Source organism: Hippoglossus hippoglossus, chromosome 10, assembly GCF_009819705.1.
Source record: "Hippoglossus hippoglossus isolate fHipHip1 chromosome 10, fHipHip1.pri, whole genome shotgun sequence".
Taxonomy (NCBI): domain Eukaryota; kingdom Metazoa; phylum Chordata; class Actinopteri; order Pleuronectiformes; family Pleuronectidae; genus Hippoglossus; species Hippoglossus hippoglossus.
The window spans coordinates 19,552,562-19,574,508 of record NC_047160.1 but is presented as its reverse complement, the minus strand read 5'-3'; the positions used below and the strand labels follow the sequence as shown (position 1 = coordinate 19,574,508).

General features: G+C 40.6%; 1 protein-coding gene across 7 annotated transcripts in view; it reads left to right on the top strand.

Annotated features, from left to right (window-relative positions):
• Window positions 1-21,947, top strand: part of diaph2 (diaphanous-related formin 2) — a 337,820-nt gene that overhangs the window by 110,796 nt on the left and 205,077 nt on the right. For 6 of the 7 annotated variants that reach the window (XM_034597177.1, XM_034597173.1, XM_034597175.1 and 3 more), the window contains exons 12-19: window positions 2,407-2,517; window positions 3,944-4,056; window positions 7,708-7,824; window positions 12,204-12,322; window positions 13,404-13,468; window positions 14,264-14,368; window positions 17,667-17,729; window positions 21,175-21,534. In XM_034597177.1, the coding sequence (XP_034453068.1) occupies window positions 2,407-2,517; window positions 3,944-4,056; window positions 7,708-7,824; window positions 12,204-12,322; window positions 13,404-13,468; window positions 14,264-14,368; window positions 17,667-17,729; window positions 21,175-21,534 (1,053 nt within the window). The remainder of the gene's footprint in view (window positions 1-2,406; window positions 2,518-3,943; window positions 4,057-7,707; window positions 7,825-12,203; window positions 12,323-13,403; window positions 13,469-14,263; window positions 14,369-17,666; window positions 17,730-21,174; window positions 21,535-21,947) is intronic. The other variant, XM_034597176.1, reaches the window with a different exon arrangement.

The window sequence follows — 21,947 nt, the reverse complement described above, 5'->3', positions numbered from 1 at the left end:
GCCGTGGCTGAACTGCCCCATTGTTGTGCGAAAACACCAGAAAAACAATATATGTGGAGTTCCTCTCAGCTTTTTGTCTGTTTTCATTCCTTCTCACATTTTTCCTCTTCTCACAGCCGAGCTCATTGTTTTTCACATCTTACAGAATCCTCCCCATTCTTTTTTTTCTCCACGCTGCTGTCAAGTCGGGTCTCAGAGGAGTTGGTGTGAAAGGGCAAATACAGCACACAGCGCTCTTCATTTTCATTAGTATTCTTCAGCAGCAGGAAAACTATATAACAGCAGTAAAAACACCACTTAAAACATGGTTTTGTGAAACCAAAAGTAGGGAATTACTTAAGGAATTACTTTTTTAACTGCAGGGATTGGGAAGTCATGAAGGAAAAGTCATGAAGGGAAACTGATGAGGCGGGTGGTGGAAGAGAAAGTAGATATTCTTTTATTAGGAGGCTGTTGTTTTTCCTTTAAATTTTGCTGTTAATGAAATGAAGCTCTTCTAATTGTGTAGTAAATTAAAATGCCTTGCTGATGCAGGGGGCTCAAGGAAATTAATTGACTTTTTATCCAAAACCTGTGATGGGCTGTAGAACTACACTTTGTTAATGTGATTAAAATGTGTTTTGCTGTAGTTCAGGCTACGTTCGTCTGCTGAGCACGAGAGAAACTCGACGTTTCGCGTTTAAACTCGTCCCAGCAGTGCCACTTTTAATTACGATGTTTAGACAAAGCCCCCTATGGCAACACTCTGTAAACCTGACACAACTTATGCCTCCATCCCCAACCCAACCACTTCCCGCTCCACAATACATGGCTGAAGTATGTTTGAGGTGCTTGATGTAAGTATCCATCTGTATGCAGCAGAAGAGAAAGAATTTTTCATGAGCTCCATGGCTTTCTTCACTCACAGAAATCCTGTGAAGATTTGGTGGAGCTTCTTTTATGTATCTGGCCTCTGTTGGATACAGCAATATGTGTCAATGCACAGATCTTGCTTAGAGGCCCTCAAGCTTTTCTGGAACACGGGGAAGTCTGCCATGTTTTGGGAGGCAGACACCGGTACCACATGCAGCGTGGTGGTGCATCCTTTACTGTAACAAGCTTTCCCAAGAGATTATGCAGTATCTTATATCCGTATCGCATATCATCATGCATTTTACCTCCATATCTGGCAAATAAAATGTTCATTGTTCTGCTACAATTTCAGGGAAACAGAAAAAACAAACCAGCTTTATTTGATTGTGGCTCTAATAAACAAGATTATCACTCAGAAGAGTGCATATCTCTGCCAAGGCCCAATAGTCCCCTTAAATTCAGTCATGCTGCACCAAATTGTACACACTCATGGATATCAGATCCCTAAATATGCCAGATTTCTTCATTTCCTCCGTGAATTATTCCCTTGGAAATCCGAGAAAATAACAAAAAAAAAAGCCAAACGAAAAACGAAATAATTCCTAGATCTGCTCCCTAATCTGGATCCAAATTTAAATTTGTTCTTCCCTTACCCAAACCACATACTTCCACCAAGCTTCGTGGTTATCTGTCCAGTAGTTTTTGTGTAATGCTGCTAATCAACAGACAAACCCCAATGAAAACATATCCTCCTTTTCAGAGGTAAATATCATTTAAAATTTTACTGAGCAAAAAGGGTGGAAAAGGATTTAAGTAGTTATGAATTAAACAGAACTTTAAAAAGTATAATTTAGAAAGTACTTTGCTTGATATATTAGGATGAAATTACTTCATTATTCTGCATTTATTTTTCCTTATGCAAGTCTGTCTGCAGTGATTTAGATGAAACTGTTGATATGTTTGAATACAAATTCTAACCCTGAAAAATAATAAAACTTACTCAGGAAACCGACCACCAGCATTGTTGTGGCATCTTATTAATAACACATACAAGCCAACAGCACTGGGTCAAGGTTCCACATCGTCCATGGGAATCCTTCATCCTCCTATTGATCGTCTGTCCAAGGAAAACTGTGTTATCCATGGCTCGCTCCCCTGAAACCCCTTTCTGCTCATTATAACTTATCAGCAATTTCCTCTTAACCCCGTCCTACACACCTTGCACGCACAGAAACACACACACGTACTTGAAAGCTTTTTCCTAACCAATAAATTCATTAATAATACACATATAGTCAATACACACAGCAGACCTTCACCATTTCTCTTCAGCTCCTTTTTCTCCCTTTACCCTTCTAGCCTCTTCATTGCCGTCTCTTTTCTATCATTTTTGTTTTGGAAAGGAGATATTTGATTATTCGCTCAACAAACTATTTACAATAAATTTTTTGCTTTGGCAAATGTTATGCGGATGCTTTTCCATAAATATTTACTGTTTTTGTCCTACTTCTCTTTTTTTGTATTTCTGTGTGTTTTTGTCTGTTTCCACCGCAGGTTGCCTGCATGCAGCTGATCAACGCTCTGGTCACCTCCCCGGACGACCTCGACTTCCGGATACATCTGCGGAACGAGTTCTTGAGATGTGGCCTCAAGAAGATCCTGCCTGTGAGTTGTTAGATTATCAAATAGCAACATGGTGAAATCATTCACATGCATTAGAAATAATGGAGTTCTTGTCCTGTTCCTGAGGTCAACTGTCAATTAATGTAAGTCTGATCAACATATATCATTTTTTTTCCTACATTGTACTTCCTCCCGGCTGATTTGTAGTCTCACAGCATAAGACATTAAAGTTTGAATCTCTATTAGTTAAGAGCTCAACGTTGATTAATTCAGACTCGTAGAATTTCTTAGAATATATTTTATGTATGGTCATACATTTTCTGTCATGAGCCAACTTTAAAGTCTGTGCTTTAACCTAATTTCGTTCAAATTAAATATTCATACATTCAAACCAAAGAGCAGAGGTGTAAAAATCACAAGCCCCGGAGTCGTCATGTGACACAACTGACATCAATAAGGGTCGGTTTTATAATGCTGATTTAATTGTTAATTGTAATTGCGGTATAACCAGTAGTGGGTCGAGTGTGAGTCAGTGCTCGCACCTCATCGCACAGGTTGCGTCGTCTTGGCATAATTATCAGCCATTTTACACATCTTCACATGAGGTGCAGGCAAACGAGCTCCAGCTCATCACTCAAGCTCTCATTTGTAGTGAGTGGGGTGAACATGTCACAGAGCCAGTTGCTAATAAGTCATCCCAGCTGCTCCTGTTGATTATTACTGTCATTACTTTAATTATCTTCAATTCTGCCCCCTGATATGAAAGAGTCTCGGTGTACAGTCATTTATGAATGCCACGTTCCCGGTTTTAATGTCGACATTCAAACTGACACTCTTTCATCTAATTATGAGTTATGCTCAGGAGTCAGTGTAGCTGTTGGCAGGGAGAAGTGGACTCCACTGGAAAGGGAAGCACAATTTGTTTTGTTCTTATAGTCCTTGATGCATATATTTGCCCTCGCTCTCTTCTCCCTCGCTCCTTTCTTTTTTTTCTGTGCACCTCCCTCTGAACCAGAGTTGCTTAAGACAGATGGTGCACCCGAAAAACAGTGCAGGGTGATTGATACCTGCAGAAATTGGGTTACGTTTGGCCCTGTCTCTGTCTGTAAACTCCACTGCTGGTGATTCATAGAGAAGTGGTAAAGAGCAGCCCCCGTTAGCCCCTCGTGGCTGGAACAGGTGCAGGAATAGTTACTGTCTGGAATACATAGTACGAGGGTTTAGGTCAGTTCCAGGTTCTCTCTACAGCTGGAACTAGAGCAACTAATATTCTTGTGCTACATATTTTCAGAATATATATTCAGTTAATGATTAAACAATTTAAATATAGCAATATCACATTTTCATAACAATATCTAAATATTTCCGATAAGGCTCCTTTCCTGTTTTTCATGAATCTACATAGCGAGATGTCCTTTTGTACGACTTAACATTCTCAACTATCTGCTGTATGTGTAACTCATTTCAGGAACTAAAAGAGACGGAGGAACTTGACATCCAGCTGAAGGTGTTCAATGAGAACAAGGAGGAGGACTCTATTGAACTCTCCCATCGCCTGGATGACATCCGTGCTGAGATGGAATATCCTTTAGTCCTCCCTTGTGTGAATACACTGATGAATATGCCTGCGGAACTGGCAGGGAGAGATGAGTGTCGATTGTGGGTTTGGTCAAGCTTTACAGGCTAAAGCCCCTCGTGGCTTGGTTCATTAGAGAGGGATTTGAGGAGCCGGAGCACATTGTCTAGCTCCGTCTCCGAGCAGGAATAGTAGGTAAATAACCCCTGTCATCTTAACCTCCCACCCGTTAACTCCTCTTTTTATTTACTCTTCCCATCCTCTTCACTTTTTATTCTCAGTGTGTTAGTATTAGGTCAAGTAGGACTGTACTTAAGAAACATATCAAACACTCTTATTTCTTATTCTTAGCATTTAGTTGTTTATATATTCTCAGTATGAGGGCCACTTAGAGAGGGACTTGAAAATTAAAAGCAATATATTAAAGTAAGGAAAATAAAATCATAATTTTAGGCAATGTGTCATTTGAGAATGGGAATATCAGAAGTTGTTATATTTAATTTGTATAAAGTTTCCCAGATAACGAAATACCTCATCTTTTGGCACAACATCAACATATTATCATACGTATCAGGGCTTTGAAAAGATTTGACAAGAAATGGTCTTTTCTGAAGAAAATAAACACACAGATTTGGAAGAGATTTCCTCGTTTGTGGAGAAGGAGGAAAAGTCTGCGAGCTTTGCAGAGGTGTCGTAGTTTTATCACGATTTGGATCCAGAAGGAGTGGAACTCTGGCAAGTGCAGGTTGAAATAATATGACTTTTTATTCTCCTGATTTTACGAGTTTACTCCCATAATCTTACTCTTATCACTCCTTGTCTCTGTTTTATTTGGAATGTAAATTTTACCCTCCATCTTTTTTTACCAGTGTCCATTTAACTCCAAAAACACACAGTAAAACTTAATAAGTTGAGCAGTAATTCAGTCCCCAGATGGAAACTTCTTCAAGCATCCCAGAGAAGAACCCTTTTAATAATTCACAAATCTTCTCTCAGGCTATGTATGGATGTCTGACACTGTGAGCAGACAAACCAGACGCTGACATTGTTATGCAGATTTTCATTCCCACAACCTTTTCTTTCACCAAATCCCATAGTTCTCGTGAGGGCACAAAGCGCTGCAGTGAGTGACAGTTCCTGTTGACACGTGTAGTTGATGGGAGGAGGTTGTGTATGTGTGTGGAGAGAAGATGGAGAGAGGAGAAAAAAAAGTGGACCTGGATTAATGATGTGCTTGAGCAGGTTCACAAATGAGTAGGCCCAGTGTTTGTTTCCAAGGACAATGCGGTATTGATCTGTGAGCTCAGAGCATGCTTCGAATGCCTAGGCTACCCTTTGCCTGCACAGCGCACATGCACACGCACACGCACTCGCACTCGCACTCGCACTCGCACAGCACACACACACACACACACGTATTACGCAGGTTGTACTTCTACTACCTGAGCATTGCATATGTGTCTTGTTTCTCCCGGCAGTTTCATGAATATTAACCTGGAGCGGCTCGTATCCTCTGTGTCCGGCCCGGGTCCAGGTGCTGAGGAGGTGACTCCGGGCCACTAATACATATTAATGAGCTGTGGAATGGTGATTGATTGACCCCACTGCTGACTGGCCTACATCACACTTGACTGCCGCTCATGTTTATTCATTATTTGGTGAGAGAGTGTAAAGAGAGACAGAGCGACGGGGGGAGAGAGCGAGCGGGAGAGAAAGCAAGCTTAAAGGGAGTGTCATCGACTGGATTGGCATTCTACATTAGGTTTATGTCTGCAGCTTAGTGATAGATGAAGCTAGTTGGATACTTTCCCAGTCTGAGCTGCTTCTCATGTCCTCTCAAATGCTGCTGTGGTGAGGCTATAATTGAATCTCACAGGATTTGGTAATTCTCCCAGGCTTCATACTCAGCTAATACAAGGGAGAGGAATGATACTTTAGAGGAGCCGGTATTCCCACCCCTCTGTCTCTAAAAATTTGATATGGGATAGGAGTTTAATTACAGACATTGTGGAAATTAATAGGGAAAGCGTCAAAAACAGTATTTTAAAAAATGGATCCGCTCCAAATGAGGCAGTTATCTTGTTTTGCAGTTCAGTGCTGATTTACAAAAAGAAGAATAATCAGAATTATTGATACTCTCATAGAATCATTGTTCACCAGCTGTGGATGAGAACTGACAAATAATATTTCAAATAAGCAAAACCTTGAGATTTACCCTTGAGAACATATTAGTTCGATTTGTCCTTATCTTTAAACATCAGGTGTTTTGGCTCCATCACATTAGTAAAGCCACGTAATCAGCCGTTATTCCTCATGTACATGTTTCTAGTAGACATACAAATGTTGCTCTGGTGATGTGTTTAGCCTTAATGTGACTTTAATTCCGTCTAGTTCCTCAAGCTCAGCCACATAAAGATTCGTTTTTACATATTCATTAAAATGACATTTTCTGTTGCGAAAGCAGAAGGGAGGAGAATCACAAACATATGTTGGCACCGTTTTAAAATGCCACTTTCCAATCAGTGTGTAGCACCATGTAAATATTTTAGCACACATTGTCAAGACTCACACTTTGCGTTATGATGGCAATCCGGTTTTCATCTCTGGGAGCTTAACAGGGAACAGTCGCTTGTTTTTTTTTCTGCATCTGTGCACATATCTGAGAGGCTTATTCCACTTTTTCAAACAAGACGAGTGTCCACAGGGAAATCCTCCTTTTCTCAAGCAAACAAATTAAATGGGCTCCAAATCATTCATTTTCCTGGGTTCTTTACTTAGAGCTACACTTTAAGAACACTATTAGAAGTTTGAGAATCACGAGATTATTCTTTTCAAAATTATCCTCGTACTACAAATAATCCATTTACCTAAGAATTAAATTTTTAAATGTGACTCAATATACATGTTTTTCTTCTCCATTACAAACACTTTTCTGTTTCTTTGAAGAGGCCTCATTAACAAACGCTTTGGAAAACCAATCCTCTGCAAATAATCAAGAAATATATATGTAGTATATAGTATTCAAACATGGAAGAATAACAAGTAAGGCAGTCGGATTTAACATCTCTTTTAGATGTCAGAGCCATCACTGCTTCCTCCTGGGGAAAGCAAACGTAAGACACATAATCAATACCTTTTGCAAATTTAATAACATGAATTTTTGCTCCTGAGTACATGTCAGTTTCAATCTGAGGACCGAATATCAGCCGTATTTTTGGCCCGCGAATCTTCGGCTCCCCATCCTTCTTGCCTCAAACGTTACACCAGTGAGTTTTTCATGTAATTAATTTCCAGTATCTTAAAAGGTTGGGAGTGACAGGTAAACCAGAGGGAGAATTCTTTCTTTTCAATTCCCCTCCTCAAGTTAGCTGTTAGCTCCCCAGAGAGAGCAGATAAGAGGAATCACATCTTCGTTTGCTTTTCCACAATGACGCCTGTCAGAAAAGCTGAAGTGAGGAACTGGGGGAAAAATAAATAAAATGTTAAAAAGAAAACCGAAAGTAAAAAAATTTATGTTTACAGCAGTGAGATGACCTTAATGAACTCAGAATGTGTGTTTTTAAGAAGTGAAACATAATCGCCCACTTTTTTATCTCAGAATCTGAAAGAGTAAACATCCTGCGGTGATGTTGTTTTCCTTAACTGTGCTCCTGTACTGATATGAATGAAGTGTACCATCTCCTGTCCAATATGGTGAAAGACACCGGCTCAGAGACGTACTTCCTGTCCATCCTTCAGCACCTACTGCTCATCAGGAATGACTATTACATCAGGTAGGTTGTGTGTGATTATTACATCCTGCTCGTCTCTGTCATTGTGCATGTACAGTCATATCTTTTATAATGATTTTTTCTGTGTCTTTCCTTGGGTATGAAACACCTCATATCTCTGATCTTATTTGTTCTTTACAGGAAATAGTCAATGACTCAGTGGTTCCTATTGGCTTTGACCGACATAGCTAGGACAGTAGAAGCAGAGTTTTAATATACATTTATGTAGATTAATCCTCACAAAAGTAAGAGGCCTATTAACAGGGTTTCCTCAGGGTCAATAATTTGTATTTTAGGCCGTAACATGTTTTAAATGTGTTAAAATATTAGATACTAGGTCTTAAATGCTTGAAGGTAGGTCTTAGTTAGGTCATAGTTGCTGATGCTTCTCACAAAACAGATTTTAGAATACGGAAATAAAACTACAAACAAGACTAAAGTGGAACTGACCTACACTTGGTTTGGCTGTGGGAATAACAATGGTTACCTCATTTCTCTGCCTGTAGTTAACATGGTCTTTTCAAGGGTTATTCTCTATACTTCACCTTTTCTTTAATAATGGGAAAGTGAGACTCTAATATTTCTTCATATCTGTCAAACCTAACATAGGTTTTAAATATCATTGATTATGGTCTTAAGAAGGTCATTTAATATGTTGAGCCCGGCAGAAACCCTGTATTAAGTTATCAGTATATAACTCTTAATTTAAACTGTTATTCATTAATTCAACTTGACATTTAACCTCATTGTTATGAAGATACATTTTTCTTGTCGTCCAGGGAAACGCACATAGGCAGAAAATAAATAAAACACGATGAACACATGTAAGAACAAATACTTAAACCTACCACCCAAGCTCTTATATATATATATATAATAATAATAATATAGGCTACATCAGATGTCAGCCAATGTTAAACCTGGAGTACGTCCAACCCATTCATTAGTAGTTAAGGCAACATTGCCATCATCTTCACCAATTTTATTCACTAAAACATATCTAATAATTGACCCATCAGCCTCGAACCAGTAGGAGGAAAAACAGTTGGATATGACACCAGGATTATTAGGTTGTTTTCATTCTGCAGCTCCAGTCTCTTGGTAGAGTTGAAAATTAATACAAAGTTATAAAAAGTCACTTCACACTCCATCTTATATTCTTACCTGTGTGTTAAAACTAGCCCAGATGTATTTAATCTGTATCCAGTAAAGTGGAGAAACATGATCAGAGTGAGGATGTTATTGTGTTAATCAGGATTAATCAATCATCTTAAAGTGTTAAAGTGTCTACTTTCTATGAAGAGCAGATAGATCGCTCATCGACAGGAGGGCTGCCACTCCTCTGAATAGTAATGACACTGATGAATTTACTGCTGTGTTAGGCCTTTTCTCAGAAACAAGTTTTAAAGAAGGAAAGTTGGATGTCGAAAGGGAGGATGAGAGGAAGAAGATGAATTTACCATAGACAAGTTGCTGTTCCCTTGGAGTTATGAATAATGTATTCCTCATCTACTCGGAAGAAGCGAGAAATAGAATTCACATTAATCGGCGAGTACAGCCACGTCCACCTCGGCTCCAGTATCCATGTACCCCCCTCTGTACGCCAGCAATAAGAAGGCATCAGTACCACAGCTCTTAAAGGAACTGATGGTCTTTTTAAAGATATGTTTTGGAAATATCTTTTTATTCCTTTGGCCTCCATCACAAATGCAAGGACAAACAAACACATGTGCACACACAAAACATCCGGCAGACATTCTGGCTACGGTGTTTTATTCCCGTTCCATCATTGCTGTGGAGTTGATGATAATGATGATGTACTACAGTACACACAGCTATTCAAATGGATTTTTGTTTCCAGTCTTTTAAAGTTCCCATTTCCTTTTTCATGTTCTGGTTCAAATTGGGTGAATGTAAAACATAAATACAGTATTTGCACAACATAAGAGAACAAACAAAGTGGGAGGTCACACGACGCGTGGTTCCAGTTGAAGTCCTTTAATGGTGGCAGTCGTAGGTTGATTATATAAAGGTGTGACAGACTTTGTGATCAAAAGAGTGTGTGTGTGTGTGTGTGTGTGCGCTTCACATACCTGAAGAAATCGACTAAGTTCTTTCTCAGCTTTGTGTTTATTGGGCCTGTTTCAAATAATAGTCGATTAACTGATGATTCTTGTTAAATATTATAATTAGTGTTTTGATAATAGGATGTCTACGGTGGGCAGACTTTTCAATAGCTTTGTCTACTGTCGCTCCTCCTAACACAACACAAGTCGGTGCTCTCCCCTCCAGGGCTTGGTTTATTTTTTGATAATTAATCTCTCACTGCACGCCTAATGAATGGGAGCACATCAAACCCACCCAGTAAATATAGAGCAGATCTGCTCTTTTGCAGCCTGGCGATATGGGGATTACACTGGTTATGTGGAGCGGAGCTAGATCAAGTGGCTGCGGCTGTGCTGAACTGCAAGCTATCATGGGAAGAAATGAAGGTGCCAAAGTAAAAGAAGAGGTGGGGAATGATGCAGCGGGTGGGGGGGGGGACATATGCTTGCTTCTGGAGCCCAGCCCTGCCCACTGTGGAGGGGCCTGACAGTTCTGGGTCACACTCTCCATCTCTAGTTATCTCCACCCTGCTCCTATCTGCTCGGTGGTGGCGGATGGAGGACGAAGGGAAAATAGGGCGGCTTATTGAGATAATAATGTGGTGTACATTGGTGACAGTTGTAAGCCGAGTGCCACAGTGCTTAAGCCATGCAGGGTGATGTGCGAGCTTTCACCAGCTTGTTCCAGTCGCGAGTGGGCGAATCCGCCGGCTCAGGCTTAATGTATGGTATTTCATGCTTTGAAAACAGGGCACCTAAATGCTGATTTCTTATTTGCTTTGGCTCAGAATTTTGTGTTCTTTCATGTTGCTGTTTGTAACATGATACGGCCTGTCCACCCACAAGGTACCAACGGAACATAGCCTTTAGTTTGTGGGCAACGGTGAGAGGCAAAGACTTAGACACTAATGTTTGCAAATAACAACTTGCTGTTCATCACCAGTGTTACTTTTAACTAAGACACATACTTTAATATATTTGTTTTTTCTTCCGGTTAGCACCAAGTTAATCCAGTTGGCACTTTGTCCACAGTTCTGCTTGCTCAAATCAATCATTTTATTTTAGTCATATTTTGTGCTCCTGTCCCTTAATGTGTTGAAAAATAAATAAATTATAGCACATTTGTACAGCTGTACATTTTCTTGTGATTTCTGTTGAAATCACTTTCTTCCTCGTGTGAGATTATGTGCAAAAACAGGAGTTTGCAAGGATGTCAATGCTTTCTAATATACAAGAATGATTTTGTGTAAATTCAGCTGCCAGTGGAATCATACCTGCAGTGTTGCACTGTATATTTGTGCGATTGACTGCGCGCTCTCGAGGAGACGGTTTGCTATTTAAAAAGCTGCTGTCGAATCAGAAAGCTGTCCCTATTCCAGCGGCTGATACTGTATTCCTCCTACTGGTAATGTATTCATCCCGCTTTTGCAGACTTCACAGCCCTGCACCAGAATTGCCTTGCCATTAAGCAAATTGGAACAATTAGTTGGTCGCGCCCACGTGGAGTTTGTTGTTCCCAGTTTAGGGAATTTTTTCTTGGATAATTTGTTAGGCATCGTTCAAGAGAATCCTCAAGGGTCAAATTTCCACATCTATCATCTCAGTTTAAATGCATCTTCGCTCTTAAGAGAAATACAAATGAAAACTAGTTGTTTATTTTGCATATTTAAACAAACTGTCCGTCAATGTCATTCTTAGAAAATAACGATTTCTCAGTTTGGAGCTCAGCTTAAGCCGGCTGTGTATTTATTAAATGTCACTTGCAATTTAAGTTGATAATGTTACTGAGAAAAGGTCACATACCAACCTGTGTGGAGGACCGGGCTGATTCACACACAGCAACACCAGGCTCTCAGTCACACTCCTAACTGGATGACATGTTTTCCCGGTCATTTTGCTTTCAATTACACACATTACGCTGATTAGATTTACATTTCAGTTTTTATGGTTGCTCTAATTGGCAAAGATGATTGCAAATTAGGCAAGAGGGCAAGCATAGCCTTGGCCACTGTCTGTCACCTTGAAACGGACAGAGGAACACAGACCCGCATCCTGTGTGCCTATTAATCTGCATATTTCATGATGGGGGTGAAGCAAGTGATCAAATTTAATAGGGTGTCTATTTTCTCCCGCAGCACCTTTTTTCGTCTGGCATTTAGTGACCTCTAGCTTGGATAAGGGAATAATGTGTGGTTAATTAGCCTTGTAGAGTTTGTGTCACTCATATCTTTCGGTGGCTTGTCTAATTGTTCTGCTTTATATTTCCTCACCCGTCAGGCCTCAGTACTACAAGGTGATAGAAGAATGCGTGTCTCAGGTGGTCCTGCATCGCAGCGGGATGGACCCCGACTTCGGCTACAGTAAAAGATTGGACGTCGACTTCACCCATCTGACTGGTACTTTTTTAATGGCTCCATATTTACTTTAATGTATTTAACTCATGGTGTTTAAAAATACGTAAAGTTAAAATTTACAGACTATCTGCTGCAGGTGTCTCACCACTGACATTGTTAAATATGGTTAAAATACCTCGCAGTTATTCTCATTATCCTCCCAGATCCCCCTCAGATTCCACTGACAAACACCTGCAGTGGCTTGACATATAAGATGGGGGGGTCACCTATTCATGAACAGTATATTATATCTGATAGATACTACTTGACTAAACTCAGCATCATTTCGAACTTTGCTTTTCTTCGCCGGGCTATTTGTCAGCTGTGTTCCTGGGATCATACAGAGAACATCTATTATCACTGAATTACTAAAGGGAAAAATAAAGATTCAAACTGAGAAATGAAATAAATAACACCAGCGTGTCTCTGTGTTGTGTCACTAACAGGTCTCTGACTTGCCAACAAAGGGTCATTAAAAGTTTCTAGACCTATCCACAGAGATCTGATGCAGTATGAAATAGGGTTTCTCACTTACTTTGCCAAGATCAGCTGTTGCAAAAACTTCCCGGGGTGTGCTTTGTTAAATTCTTGCGATTGGATATATTCGTGATTGGTTTTTTTTTTTCTTCACATTTTCGTGTCACTTAACGTGTGATCTAACAATAATTTACACTTGCTCAGTCCTGAAGACAATTCATCTGCATGTGATTCCAAATCACATAATCAAGAAAAACTGAATAAATTGAAACGCACACAGTGAAGAAAACAAAGTAAAAGAGTTGATTTGGTCCAACCCTCTAAGTTTTAGCTGATATTTGTTCACACCACACACAACCTCCACATAACCCACTTAGCATTCTTAGGTGTGCTGAAGGGCACTCCTGATGTATGACGGTTTTTAAGACCATCTTAAGTTGTAAACACCTAATGGACTGTTTTTTTTAAAGATAGAATTAATGATCACACTTGCCCTAATGTGCTTTGAAAACAAGACGCAGGTCGAAGTGTAAATCTCACGCGCGGAGCTTCTCACCCAGATACGACTTTGAAGCGTCTCGTGACCGTTGCCGCCTTGTTTTTCCAGATCAGTGTGTGGATAAAGCCAAAGTTGACGAGAGTGAGCAGAAAGCGGCCGAGTTCTCCAAAAAGGTGAGACATTAATCACTCCTGCAGCGCCTCTGGTTGGCCGCCTCCCATCAGGAACGTTTTTTTTCTCCCTCAGAGCTCCCAGACAAGCTATTGATCTGCCATGCCCTGATCAATACCTGGCTGTGACGCTACATGATCCGTATCAGCATTACAAGAATCAATGCCGATGTTGTGATGTATACTTATTTGTGCACAGTGTCATGACAGAGTTAAGTTATGTGCAGGCTGTTTTGGTCAAGTTCTACAATTCAACGTGTCCCTTTAAGGATGTCTCACTTTAACTTACATTTTCTTTTAATGTAGTTCAAGTTAACCCTTTGTTGATTCATAGCATTTTTTATTTATTCCAGGAAAGACTTTACCCTGAGCATAGTGTGTGTAATATTGAAATCTATCTCAAGGAGCCTCACTGTCACTGCCTGGTGACACCAGGGGGGTCCTGTCTATGTTTTCTTCTTAAGAGTCCTGTCCCACCAGCCTGCTACACCCCGCTGCGCCAGTGAAATCATCGTAGTGACATGGCTTGGTTTCTGCAAAGGTTAGATCCATCAACATACATGAAAGCCAGGCCTGAAACAAAGACAAAGGACAACAGGGCTCGAGGGCCATGAGGGCTATGAATAGAAATTGGCCAGAGAGTGTAAGACAGCATGTTTTTTGGTGTCTGTTGATGCGCCCTGTGGCCATTCTCTGGAGACATCCTGCCGCTCACCAACCTGCGTGTGTGTGTGTTTACAGCTGTGTGCTCATGTTTGTTATCTGCACATAGACATACTTGTGTCTCTTTTCTTTCAGTTTGATGAGGAGTTCAGTGCACGGCAGGAGGCCCAGGCAGAGTCTCAAAAGAAGGAAGAGAGAATCAAAGAGTTGGAGGGGAAGATCCAGGCCCTGGAGTCCCAGGTAACTCCATGAAGAGAAATAACACTGCTCTGCAAAACAGCGGTGCATTTCCCCAGAGATCTCTTATGCTGTATGTTTCCCAAAAAAGAATCAAAAGGAAGAAAGTAAAAGATCCGATATCTAGACACACTTTTAATCAATTTGATAAAAGTTTCTTTTTGACAAAAAAAAATGCTTCCAATCCTAGCTGTGCAAAGTAATGGCGCCACTCAAAAACGGCTGATTTGGTCAGAAGGATACCTTTCTGCTCCACTTACACATGTGATGCTGCTGTAAATGGGAGTTATCCTCCATGCAAGAACATTTGATTTAATAAAGGGTCAATCTCTTTCTTAAGTTGTAGCTCTTTATATGGGCAGATTGCTCTATTGAAGCTTTTCCTATGTAATTCTATCATCACAGAGATGGATTGCGTTTCTTTTCCTGGCCTCCGCATCATTTTTTCCCAGGCAAAACCCTCCATTTTGAGCTCAGAAAATGACTGCTATTTCCCCCTTAACCCAATTTCAAACACTTTAGCACTGCCTTGGGACAGAAGGGCAGTTTGCCTCCATGCTTAGGGAATTTAATAAAACCACCATTGAAAGATGGTATAGCTACATCTATATTAGAAATTGCTTTTCCTTTCGAGCATTCCTCTCTGGTTGCTTATATTAGCACTCACCGTCTGACGAATTGCACCTAATGTGTTCCAAGCATCACCCAGGTGTTTTCTGAGTTGTATTTTACTGTTGCCTCAGTTCTCTTGCAACCATTCTTTGGTATTCCTGAGTGCTCTGTTGCCGCTTGTTACCTGCGTTTGTCCCCGATTACTGCCTGCCCATTTTAATGAGACCATCAGAAAAGCTTCTCCGCGCTTTCTCCAGCTGCTTGTCCTCTTTTTCTGTCGCTCTCTCCTTCCACTCTCTGTCAGAAACAAGTGCATCAGACTTGTGTTACCTTTGCTTGGCCTCTTTTTCTTTGTTTGAGCTTTTTACGTTGTTTCCAAGTTGCTCTTCCCTATCACACACCTTCCCCCTCACCCTCCCCTGGCAGCCCCTGTCTTTTGAAGACTGACTGACTGTGGTGCATTAACAGGTATAGTGTGGAGCAGAGAAGCCCCGGAGAGTCAAACCCTCTCTTCCTCTGTTTGTCTGACTGCTCCTTCAGAGAGCGATTATAGATGGAGAGCTGCAGATCAACAGACATGAACCTCAACAGGAGAACATGTCATTTGTTTGACTCAAACCTGCATGAATGTGGCCATAACAAATACAAAAATATCCCCTATGGATATCGACAAAACATATTTACAGTATATAAAGTAATTGCAGTACTTACTATTGAACATAGATAAACTTAACTATCTACCTTTCTTTTAAATTGAATTTTAGTTAAGAGTTGATCTTCTCAAATATGTGAGTGTTGCATTAACAATCTAGAATCACCTCCTGTTTTTGGGGCAGGCGTTCACACTGAACATAGATTTGCTTCCTGAAGCAATGCGACACAACAACAGTGTCATCCTCCCAGACGGTTGTGATTCTGCCACTTCAGGAAGACTCGGCTGAAAGAGTGTGTTTTGCAACCTAATCCGCATTTGACACAGTGCTGTAGAAAGCCATTAACTCTGAGAGTGTGGAACCTTTAAATCGCTGTGAGGACACACATTCACTTTGTCCGTCAAAGCCGCCGTCTTGTCACCGCTGTTTTGCTGAATTTGAATGAAGTGGGAGCTAACCCTAACCTTTCATCTCCCCCGCCTGGATTCCTGTTAGATATTAAAACACTCGCATGCCTGAGTCGCTCCTTTTCACCTTGTTTGTGAACCAACACATTTAATGAGAGTCTTTCTCTGGGAACTTTGGCATTGTAACAAGCAGCCTGTTTGATGTGTCTGTTTGATTATCCCCCAATTGATTTGAGTGGAGGTTCTGCCTGTAAACATCAACAAAGGACAGAAATCACAACAAGTGGAAATCATCCATCCTTCTCCAAACCTTTGCTTGCAACCACACTAGGCACAAAAAAAAAAGGGAAGTTATTCATTGAATTGGCTGTGGATGTGATGAATAATGTAGCACTGCAGTGGTACATTGGAGCACTCTGCGCCATCCCATTAATAGGTTTTAACAACCTGGCGGTCTTGTAGCTGACCCAGCTTGGCCCCAAGAGGAGCTGTAGGTGTAGTCCACCATGTTCTCTCTCTTTTCCTGCCAGGCTGCCTTCCATCGTGGCTGATTATAAAATTTGACTCAACTGATAATGACAGCGGAACTCACCATGTAGTCACTGTTACAACGTGTGCTTTTTTTTTTTTTTTTGCTGTTATGAAACAGAGCCAATTCAGTTGTTTAGCTAAAAGCACACATTCGCTGTCATGGTGAATGGTGGTTTGCAGAGCTGGACTCAGGAAGCAGGCCGTGCTGTGCTATAGAAGCCGTGGATCTCTCTGGTTTGTCTTGAAAATGTAATCCTCACAGACTTCTAACTTTTAATCCCAGAGGATGAAAGATAAAATAAAACTTCCCTTTGCCTTAAATATTGCACTTTAATTCTGTTTCCCTAAAAATTCTTGCAAAATGAAAGCTCTTTTATAACTCGCCCCACTAAAGGTTTTCATCCCCCTTTTCCATTTTACCCATTAAATATTTAGTTATCTACAGTCTATAGTAAGAGGTGGTCTGTAGGAATGACTCCATGAAAAGATCTTTCATTTCAGTGGCTGAGGATTACGCTCCCTTTCCCATGCTTTTCGGCAAGGTTGCACTCAGTGAAATATCAAAGCAAAATGCGTGCATTTCTAAAACAAAGGCTGCACAGTGAAATCGGTGCCCATCACACATCTTAGAGTGTTAAGTTGGACGTGTTTTTCGATGCCAAAAAGAAGAAAAAGGCAGGAAAATGGAAAAAGGGTTTGAAGGTGCACCAACTGTCAGTGATGCTGCTCCTTGTTCCTTTCATGCTGCCGTCTGAGCTTTACACTGATTTTCTTTTGAAGATAGATTACATCTTGTTTTAGGTGTAAAAGTACTGTACCTTTTGCACATCAAATAACTCATTCACACAAAATGGGAAAATGACGCTGTCCTACCATTTTTCATGTGTAAGGAACATTCTCTTTCCCCTGATTCTCTTTCCTGCCTTGTTTGTGTTCGGTGTGAGTTTTGCATCTGTACCTGTTGTAGTGTACTAGTGTTCCTTCTCTTCTCTGTCTATCTAACCCACCCCCACTTTTGCCTTTCTGCTTCCGTATGTGTCTTCTGTGACGTGTGTTCCTGTGTGTGTGTGTGTGTGTGTTTGTGTTGTATCTGCACAGTTAACTAATGAAAAAGACAAGCTCACAGAGGCTCAGAGACTCATCAGGGAATCTGAAGCCAAGGTGGGTGTCCTCTTTGCATGCACGGCCCTGGATGTAGCCTCACTTTTTATCACCTGGAAAAAAGTCATATGTGGAAAAGAGTTGTGTTGCAAAATATTTTTGTTCGAGAAAATGATGATGGAACTTATCTCTGCATGTTTTAAACTTCAATTTCTCTAAGTTGAAGTGACATTCTGTGTGAACTGACAAGCAATGTCTCTTATCTTAATTTCCAATACACATCTTGATGCAATGCTTTATCTTTTGAAATGACTCATTCACAGAAACCGATTACATGCTTTAAAAGTCTATGTATCTAGGACCATTATTCCGTTAAGCTTAATAATGGAGCAGTTCCAAGGTTTGAGAAACTGTACAAGGTTTTTAACTAAACGCAATTATTGCTTGTTAAATGCAAATTTCCTAAGTAAACACTTTGTGATTGAATTCCTCCATCAGAGATGAGATTGAGGCGTAGATTTAATCACACAATGTTCAGAGTTGATTATCTTCCATGCTGACCTCCTCATTGAGTCCAGCAGACTATGAATCTAATTTGGTTAGATTTTATTTTATCCCGCTCCAGATGGGCTCTGCAAAAGTCACATGATGGAAAAATTATTTTAAGGACATTCACTACCTGGCCAGAGACACACAGTTAAAACATGTTGGATCATGTACATATTAGAAAACAACACAGGATACTAATTCAGGTATCTTAAAGCTCATATGTCATTGTATACTGCAGTTTGTAAATACAGTATTTCTCTTCTTTCAATATGTATCTATAGATAGATTTATTTGTGCGTGTTCTCACATATTCACAGTTACTTTTATATGGTAAATGTTAATGCAATATCCTACCTACAGTGGAAATATAAAGTAGTTTAACCCTTAAGCATTTTCTTAATTTATATACAACATTTATCTAAAATATGGTCATATCTTCAGCTGAATAACAATAACGGACAAATACCTACTTTTGTCCATACTGAATACATCATTCCAGCTTTCATTAAGTTAGTGGGAAAAGTATGTGAACCCCTATCCGCCAATGACATTTACAAATGCTAACTGGATTCAACAGTTTTCAAACCTAGAGTCTAACCAATGAAGCAAGACGGGAGGTGTGTGTTCCATTTACCTGGAACGATAAAGAAACACTCAAACCTTTGGACTTTGTTACCTGCCAATGTGAATAGTGTCAAACAAAAAAGAGAGAAAAGAATCATATTATTCATGTTAGGGTGAAAAAGTCTACAGTTGGACAAATGTTTAAATAGACGTGATGTAGTATTGTGGCTGCTATTGAGGCTTAAAGGAATCGTCTCTGTCGACTTTGCACAGATCACTGAACAGTCATGGTCTCCATGGCAGGAGGCTGCTGTTCTCCCAAGGAAAACATCACAATGCCTGAAGTTAGCCAAAGACCATCTTGACACTCAACACTATTGGGAAAATGTTGTGTGGGCTGATGAAACTAAGGTTGCATTGCTGGGAAAGAACAGCCTGTACTACATACTGCATGAATTGGGCATCGCAAACCAACATGAAAACTTCCTCCTAGTGCTGAAGTACAGAAGCTGGGATGTCATGATTTGAGCCCGGACAGCTCCTAGTAATTCAGTGGGAAATTAATTCCAAAGATTATCCAAGTGTCTAACAAGATAATGTCGGGGTAGCTGTCTGCAGCTGAAGCTCAGGAGAAAATTAAGTGACACAGCAGGACAATGACCCTAAACATCGAAATAGATCTACTGCAGAGTGACTTCAAACAAAGCAAATCCAGTTGTCAGAGCCTTGAGCTTGGCCTAACAGAGCGGCTGTGGAATTACCTCCAGTGGAAGGTTCACCAGACGTCCTGAGAATATCCCTGAGCTGAAGCAGTCCTGTGAGGAAGAATGGTGAAAAGTTCCCCCTGAAAGTTCCTCTATGGTCTGCCAGCAGTTGTTTGGAGTCATTACTGCTAAAGTTGTCCCTTACTTTTCCCCAACTCTGTGAACGGGTGTGTTCAGTAAAGACACTAAATAATACACGTGCATAGGTGTAAGACACGGCCCTGAGTGCGATGCTTTCCCAGATGAACTCACTCTAAAATGTCCATCGTCATTAAATATATCCTTTTGATTACTCAATCATTTATATACTTTACCGTTTATGGATTTCATTGGGTGTTTGCTTTCATATCTGAGGGAGAAAATACCAGTGGCATTGGTATTGCATCCCAAAGCTTTATTATTGGGGAGATCAGAGAGAGGGGTTGAAACTCGGAGGGCCCCTCAGTACGGAAACAACCAGCACTCTAATTTAGCAGCTAATTTGCTTCCATTCCCTCATATTAATCTTTGAAGAGAAAATGGGCCACGAGGGCTTGAGATTGACAGACATGTAATCATCGAATGTGGATTTTCACTAAATGGCTCCGGGGCAATCTGTATGAGACGCTCCTTGCACAACACCTTTTTAATTTTGGCCCTAATAAACAATCCACCAATGCCATTATGTAATGAAACACTACGTAATGTCTTTAAATATGAAGCCAATCACATTTTACGCACACAATCAAGTGACTAGGGAAATGAGCACAGTGGGGAAATTGGTTTTAGAAATGAGATGTGCAAGTGGAAATGCTTTTTGGTGAGAACTGGCACCTAATCAGCTCTGAGGATCAAGCCCTGTCTAAGCTCGGGTATCTGTAATTGTTGTATTTGCATAACTTTTTCTCTCTGAAACATTTTTCATTTTAGCATTATCACTATCAAAGACGACCTGTGTATGCACCAGGTGTGATAGTGCAGACATGTCAAAGGACTGAAAGACTTTGTCTTATCAGTCTCGGGTCTAATTACATCCCTGTCTACTGTTTAATAGCCTGCCACTGTGAGAACTCATGACAAAGACTTGATAGGAAAGCAATGTTCTTATCTTTGTGTTAAAGCAAATTAGAACAGCAGTCGTTTACAGGTTTTCCTCCAAAGTCGAGTCTAGTATTTATTTACATACTGGGATTTAATGAACACAACACATTAGTCTGATTAAAAGCTCTTTAAATTAAGCGGCATTTTGTTTTCGGTAGAATTTCATGACAAACATGACCTTTGCCTCCAATAAGGAAACATAAACAAACAGACAGCAGCAGACTTTCTGTGTCAAATTTGACTTTTTGACACCACCTTGAGTTTATAATGTAGTTTTAATAATATTTTTTTCTTCAAAGGACAAATTCAAATATATATATCGGGAACAATACATAAAAACAAACTGCAGGACTGACAGAAAATATGTGCACAGAAATGTTTCATAAACTTGTGATCTTAATACTTGTAGTTTGTGAAATCATGGAAATGACAGAGGGCTTGACCTATTCAGAGTAGCTTTAGATATTTAGTGACATAAGATTGAGGTTTGTATTGATCCACCAATTTATCTGCAGGTCATCATTATTCTTTCCACCCTCTGTTTGCAGATTGCAGCAGGTCCACCTGCGTCAGGAGCAGCACCTCCACTAGCAGGGGGTGCAGCAGCTCCTCCTCCTCCTCCACCTCCTCCGCCACCGCCACCTGGTGGATGTCCTCCTCCTCCACCTCCTCCTCCTCCTCTTTTCGGCCATGCAGGCATTCCACCGCCACCTCCGCCACCTCCTCCTCCAGGTGGAGGACCTCCACCACCCCCAGGTTGTGGGCCCCCGCCTCCTCCGCCTTTCTTTGGGGGCCTAGGTGGGCCTCTGCCACCTCCATCATTACCTGTCGTCAAGCTGCCTTATGGGCTGGAGCCCAAAAAGACCTACAAGCCTGAAGCTGTGATGAAGAGGGTCAACTGGACCAAGGTACGATTCACTGAAACACATATTCTCATGTTCACTGATTGTATCGGTTATTTTCATATGAAATATTATGCAATGATTTTACAATCACACCTGAAAACACTTTGCTTCAGAGCTTTGGATTTAGAGGATTCTTTGAGTAACCCTGTGCAACACAAAGATGCAAAGTTGAGGATCCAAACCAAAAGTTGACCCATTCCAATGCTTTTTCAATGTAGTCAAACAAGCGTTCAGCCACGGGCAACACGTTTCCACACTCCGCACCCATTTCAAAGGGATTCGAGAGTAAACAATTTTCACTGCTTCAACGTCCTTGGATTTGCACATTCTTAGTGTAATTGAATGAAGACTGGGTTGTGTAACTTTCCATCACATTTGAATTCGATTTCAATAAGACATTCTCTTGCATGTGGGCT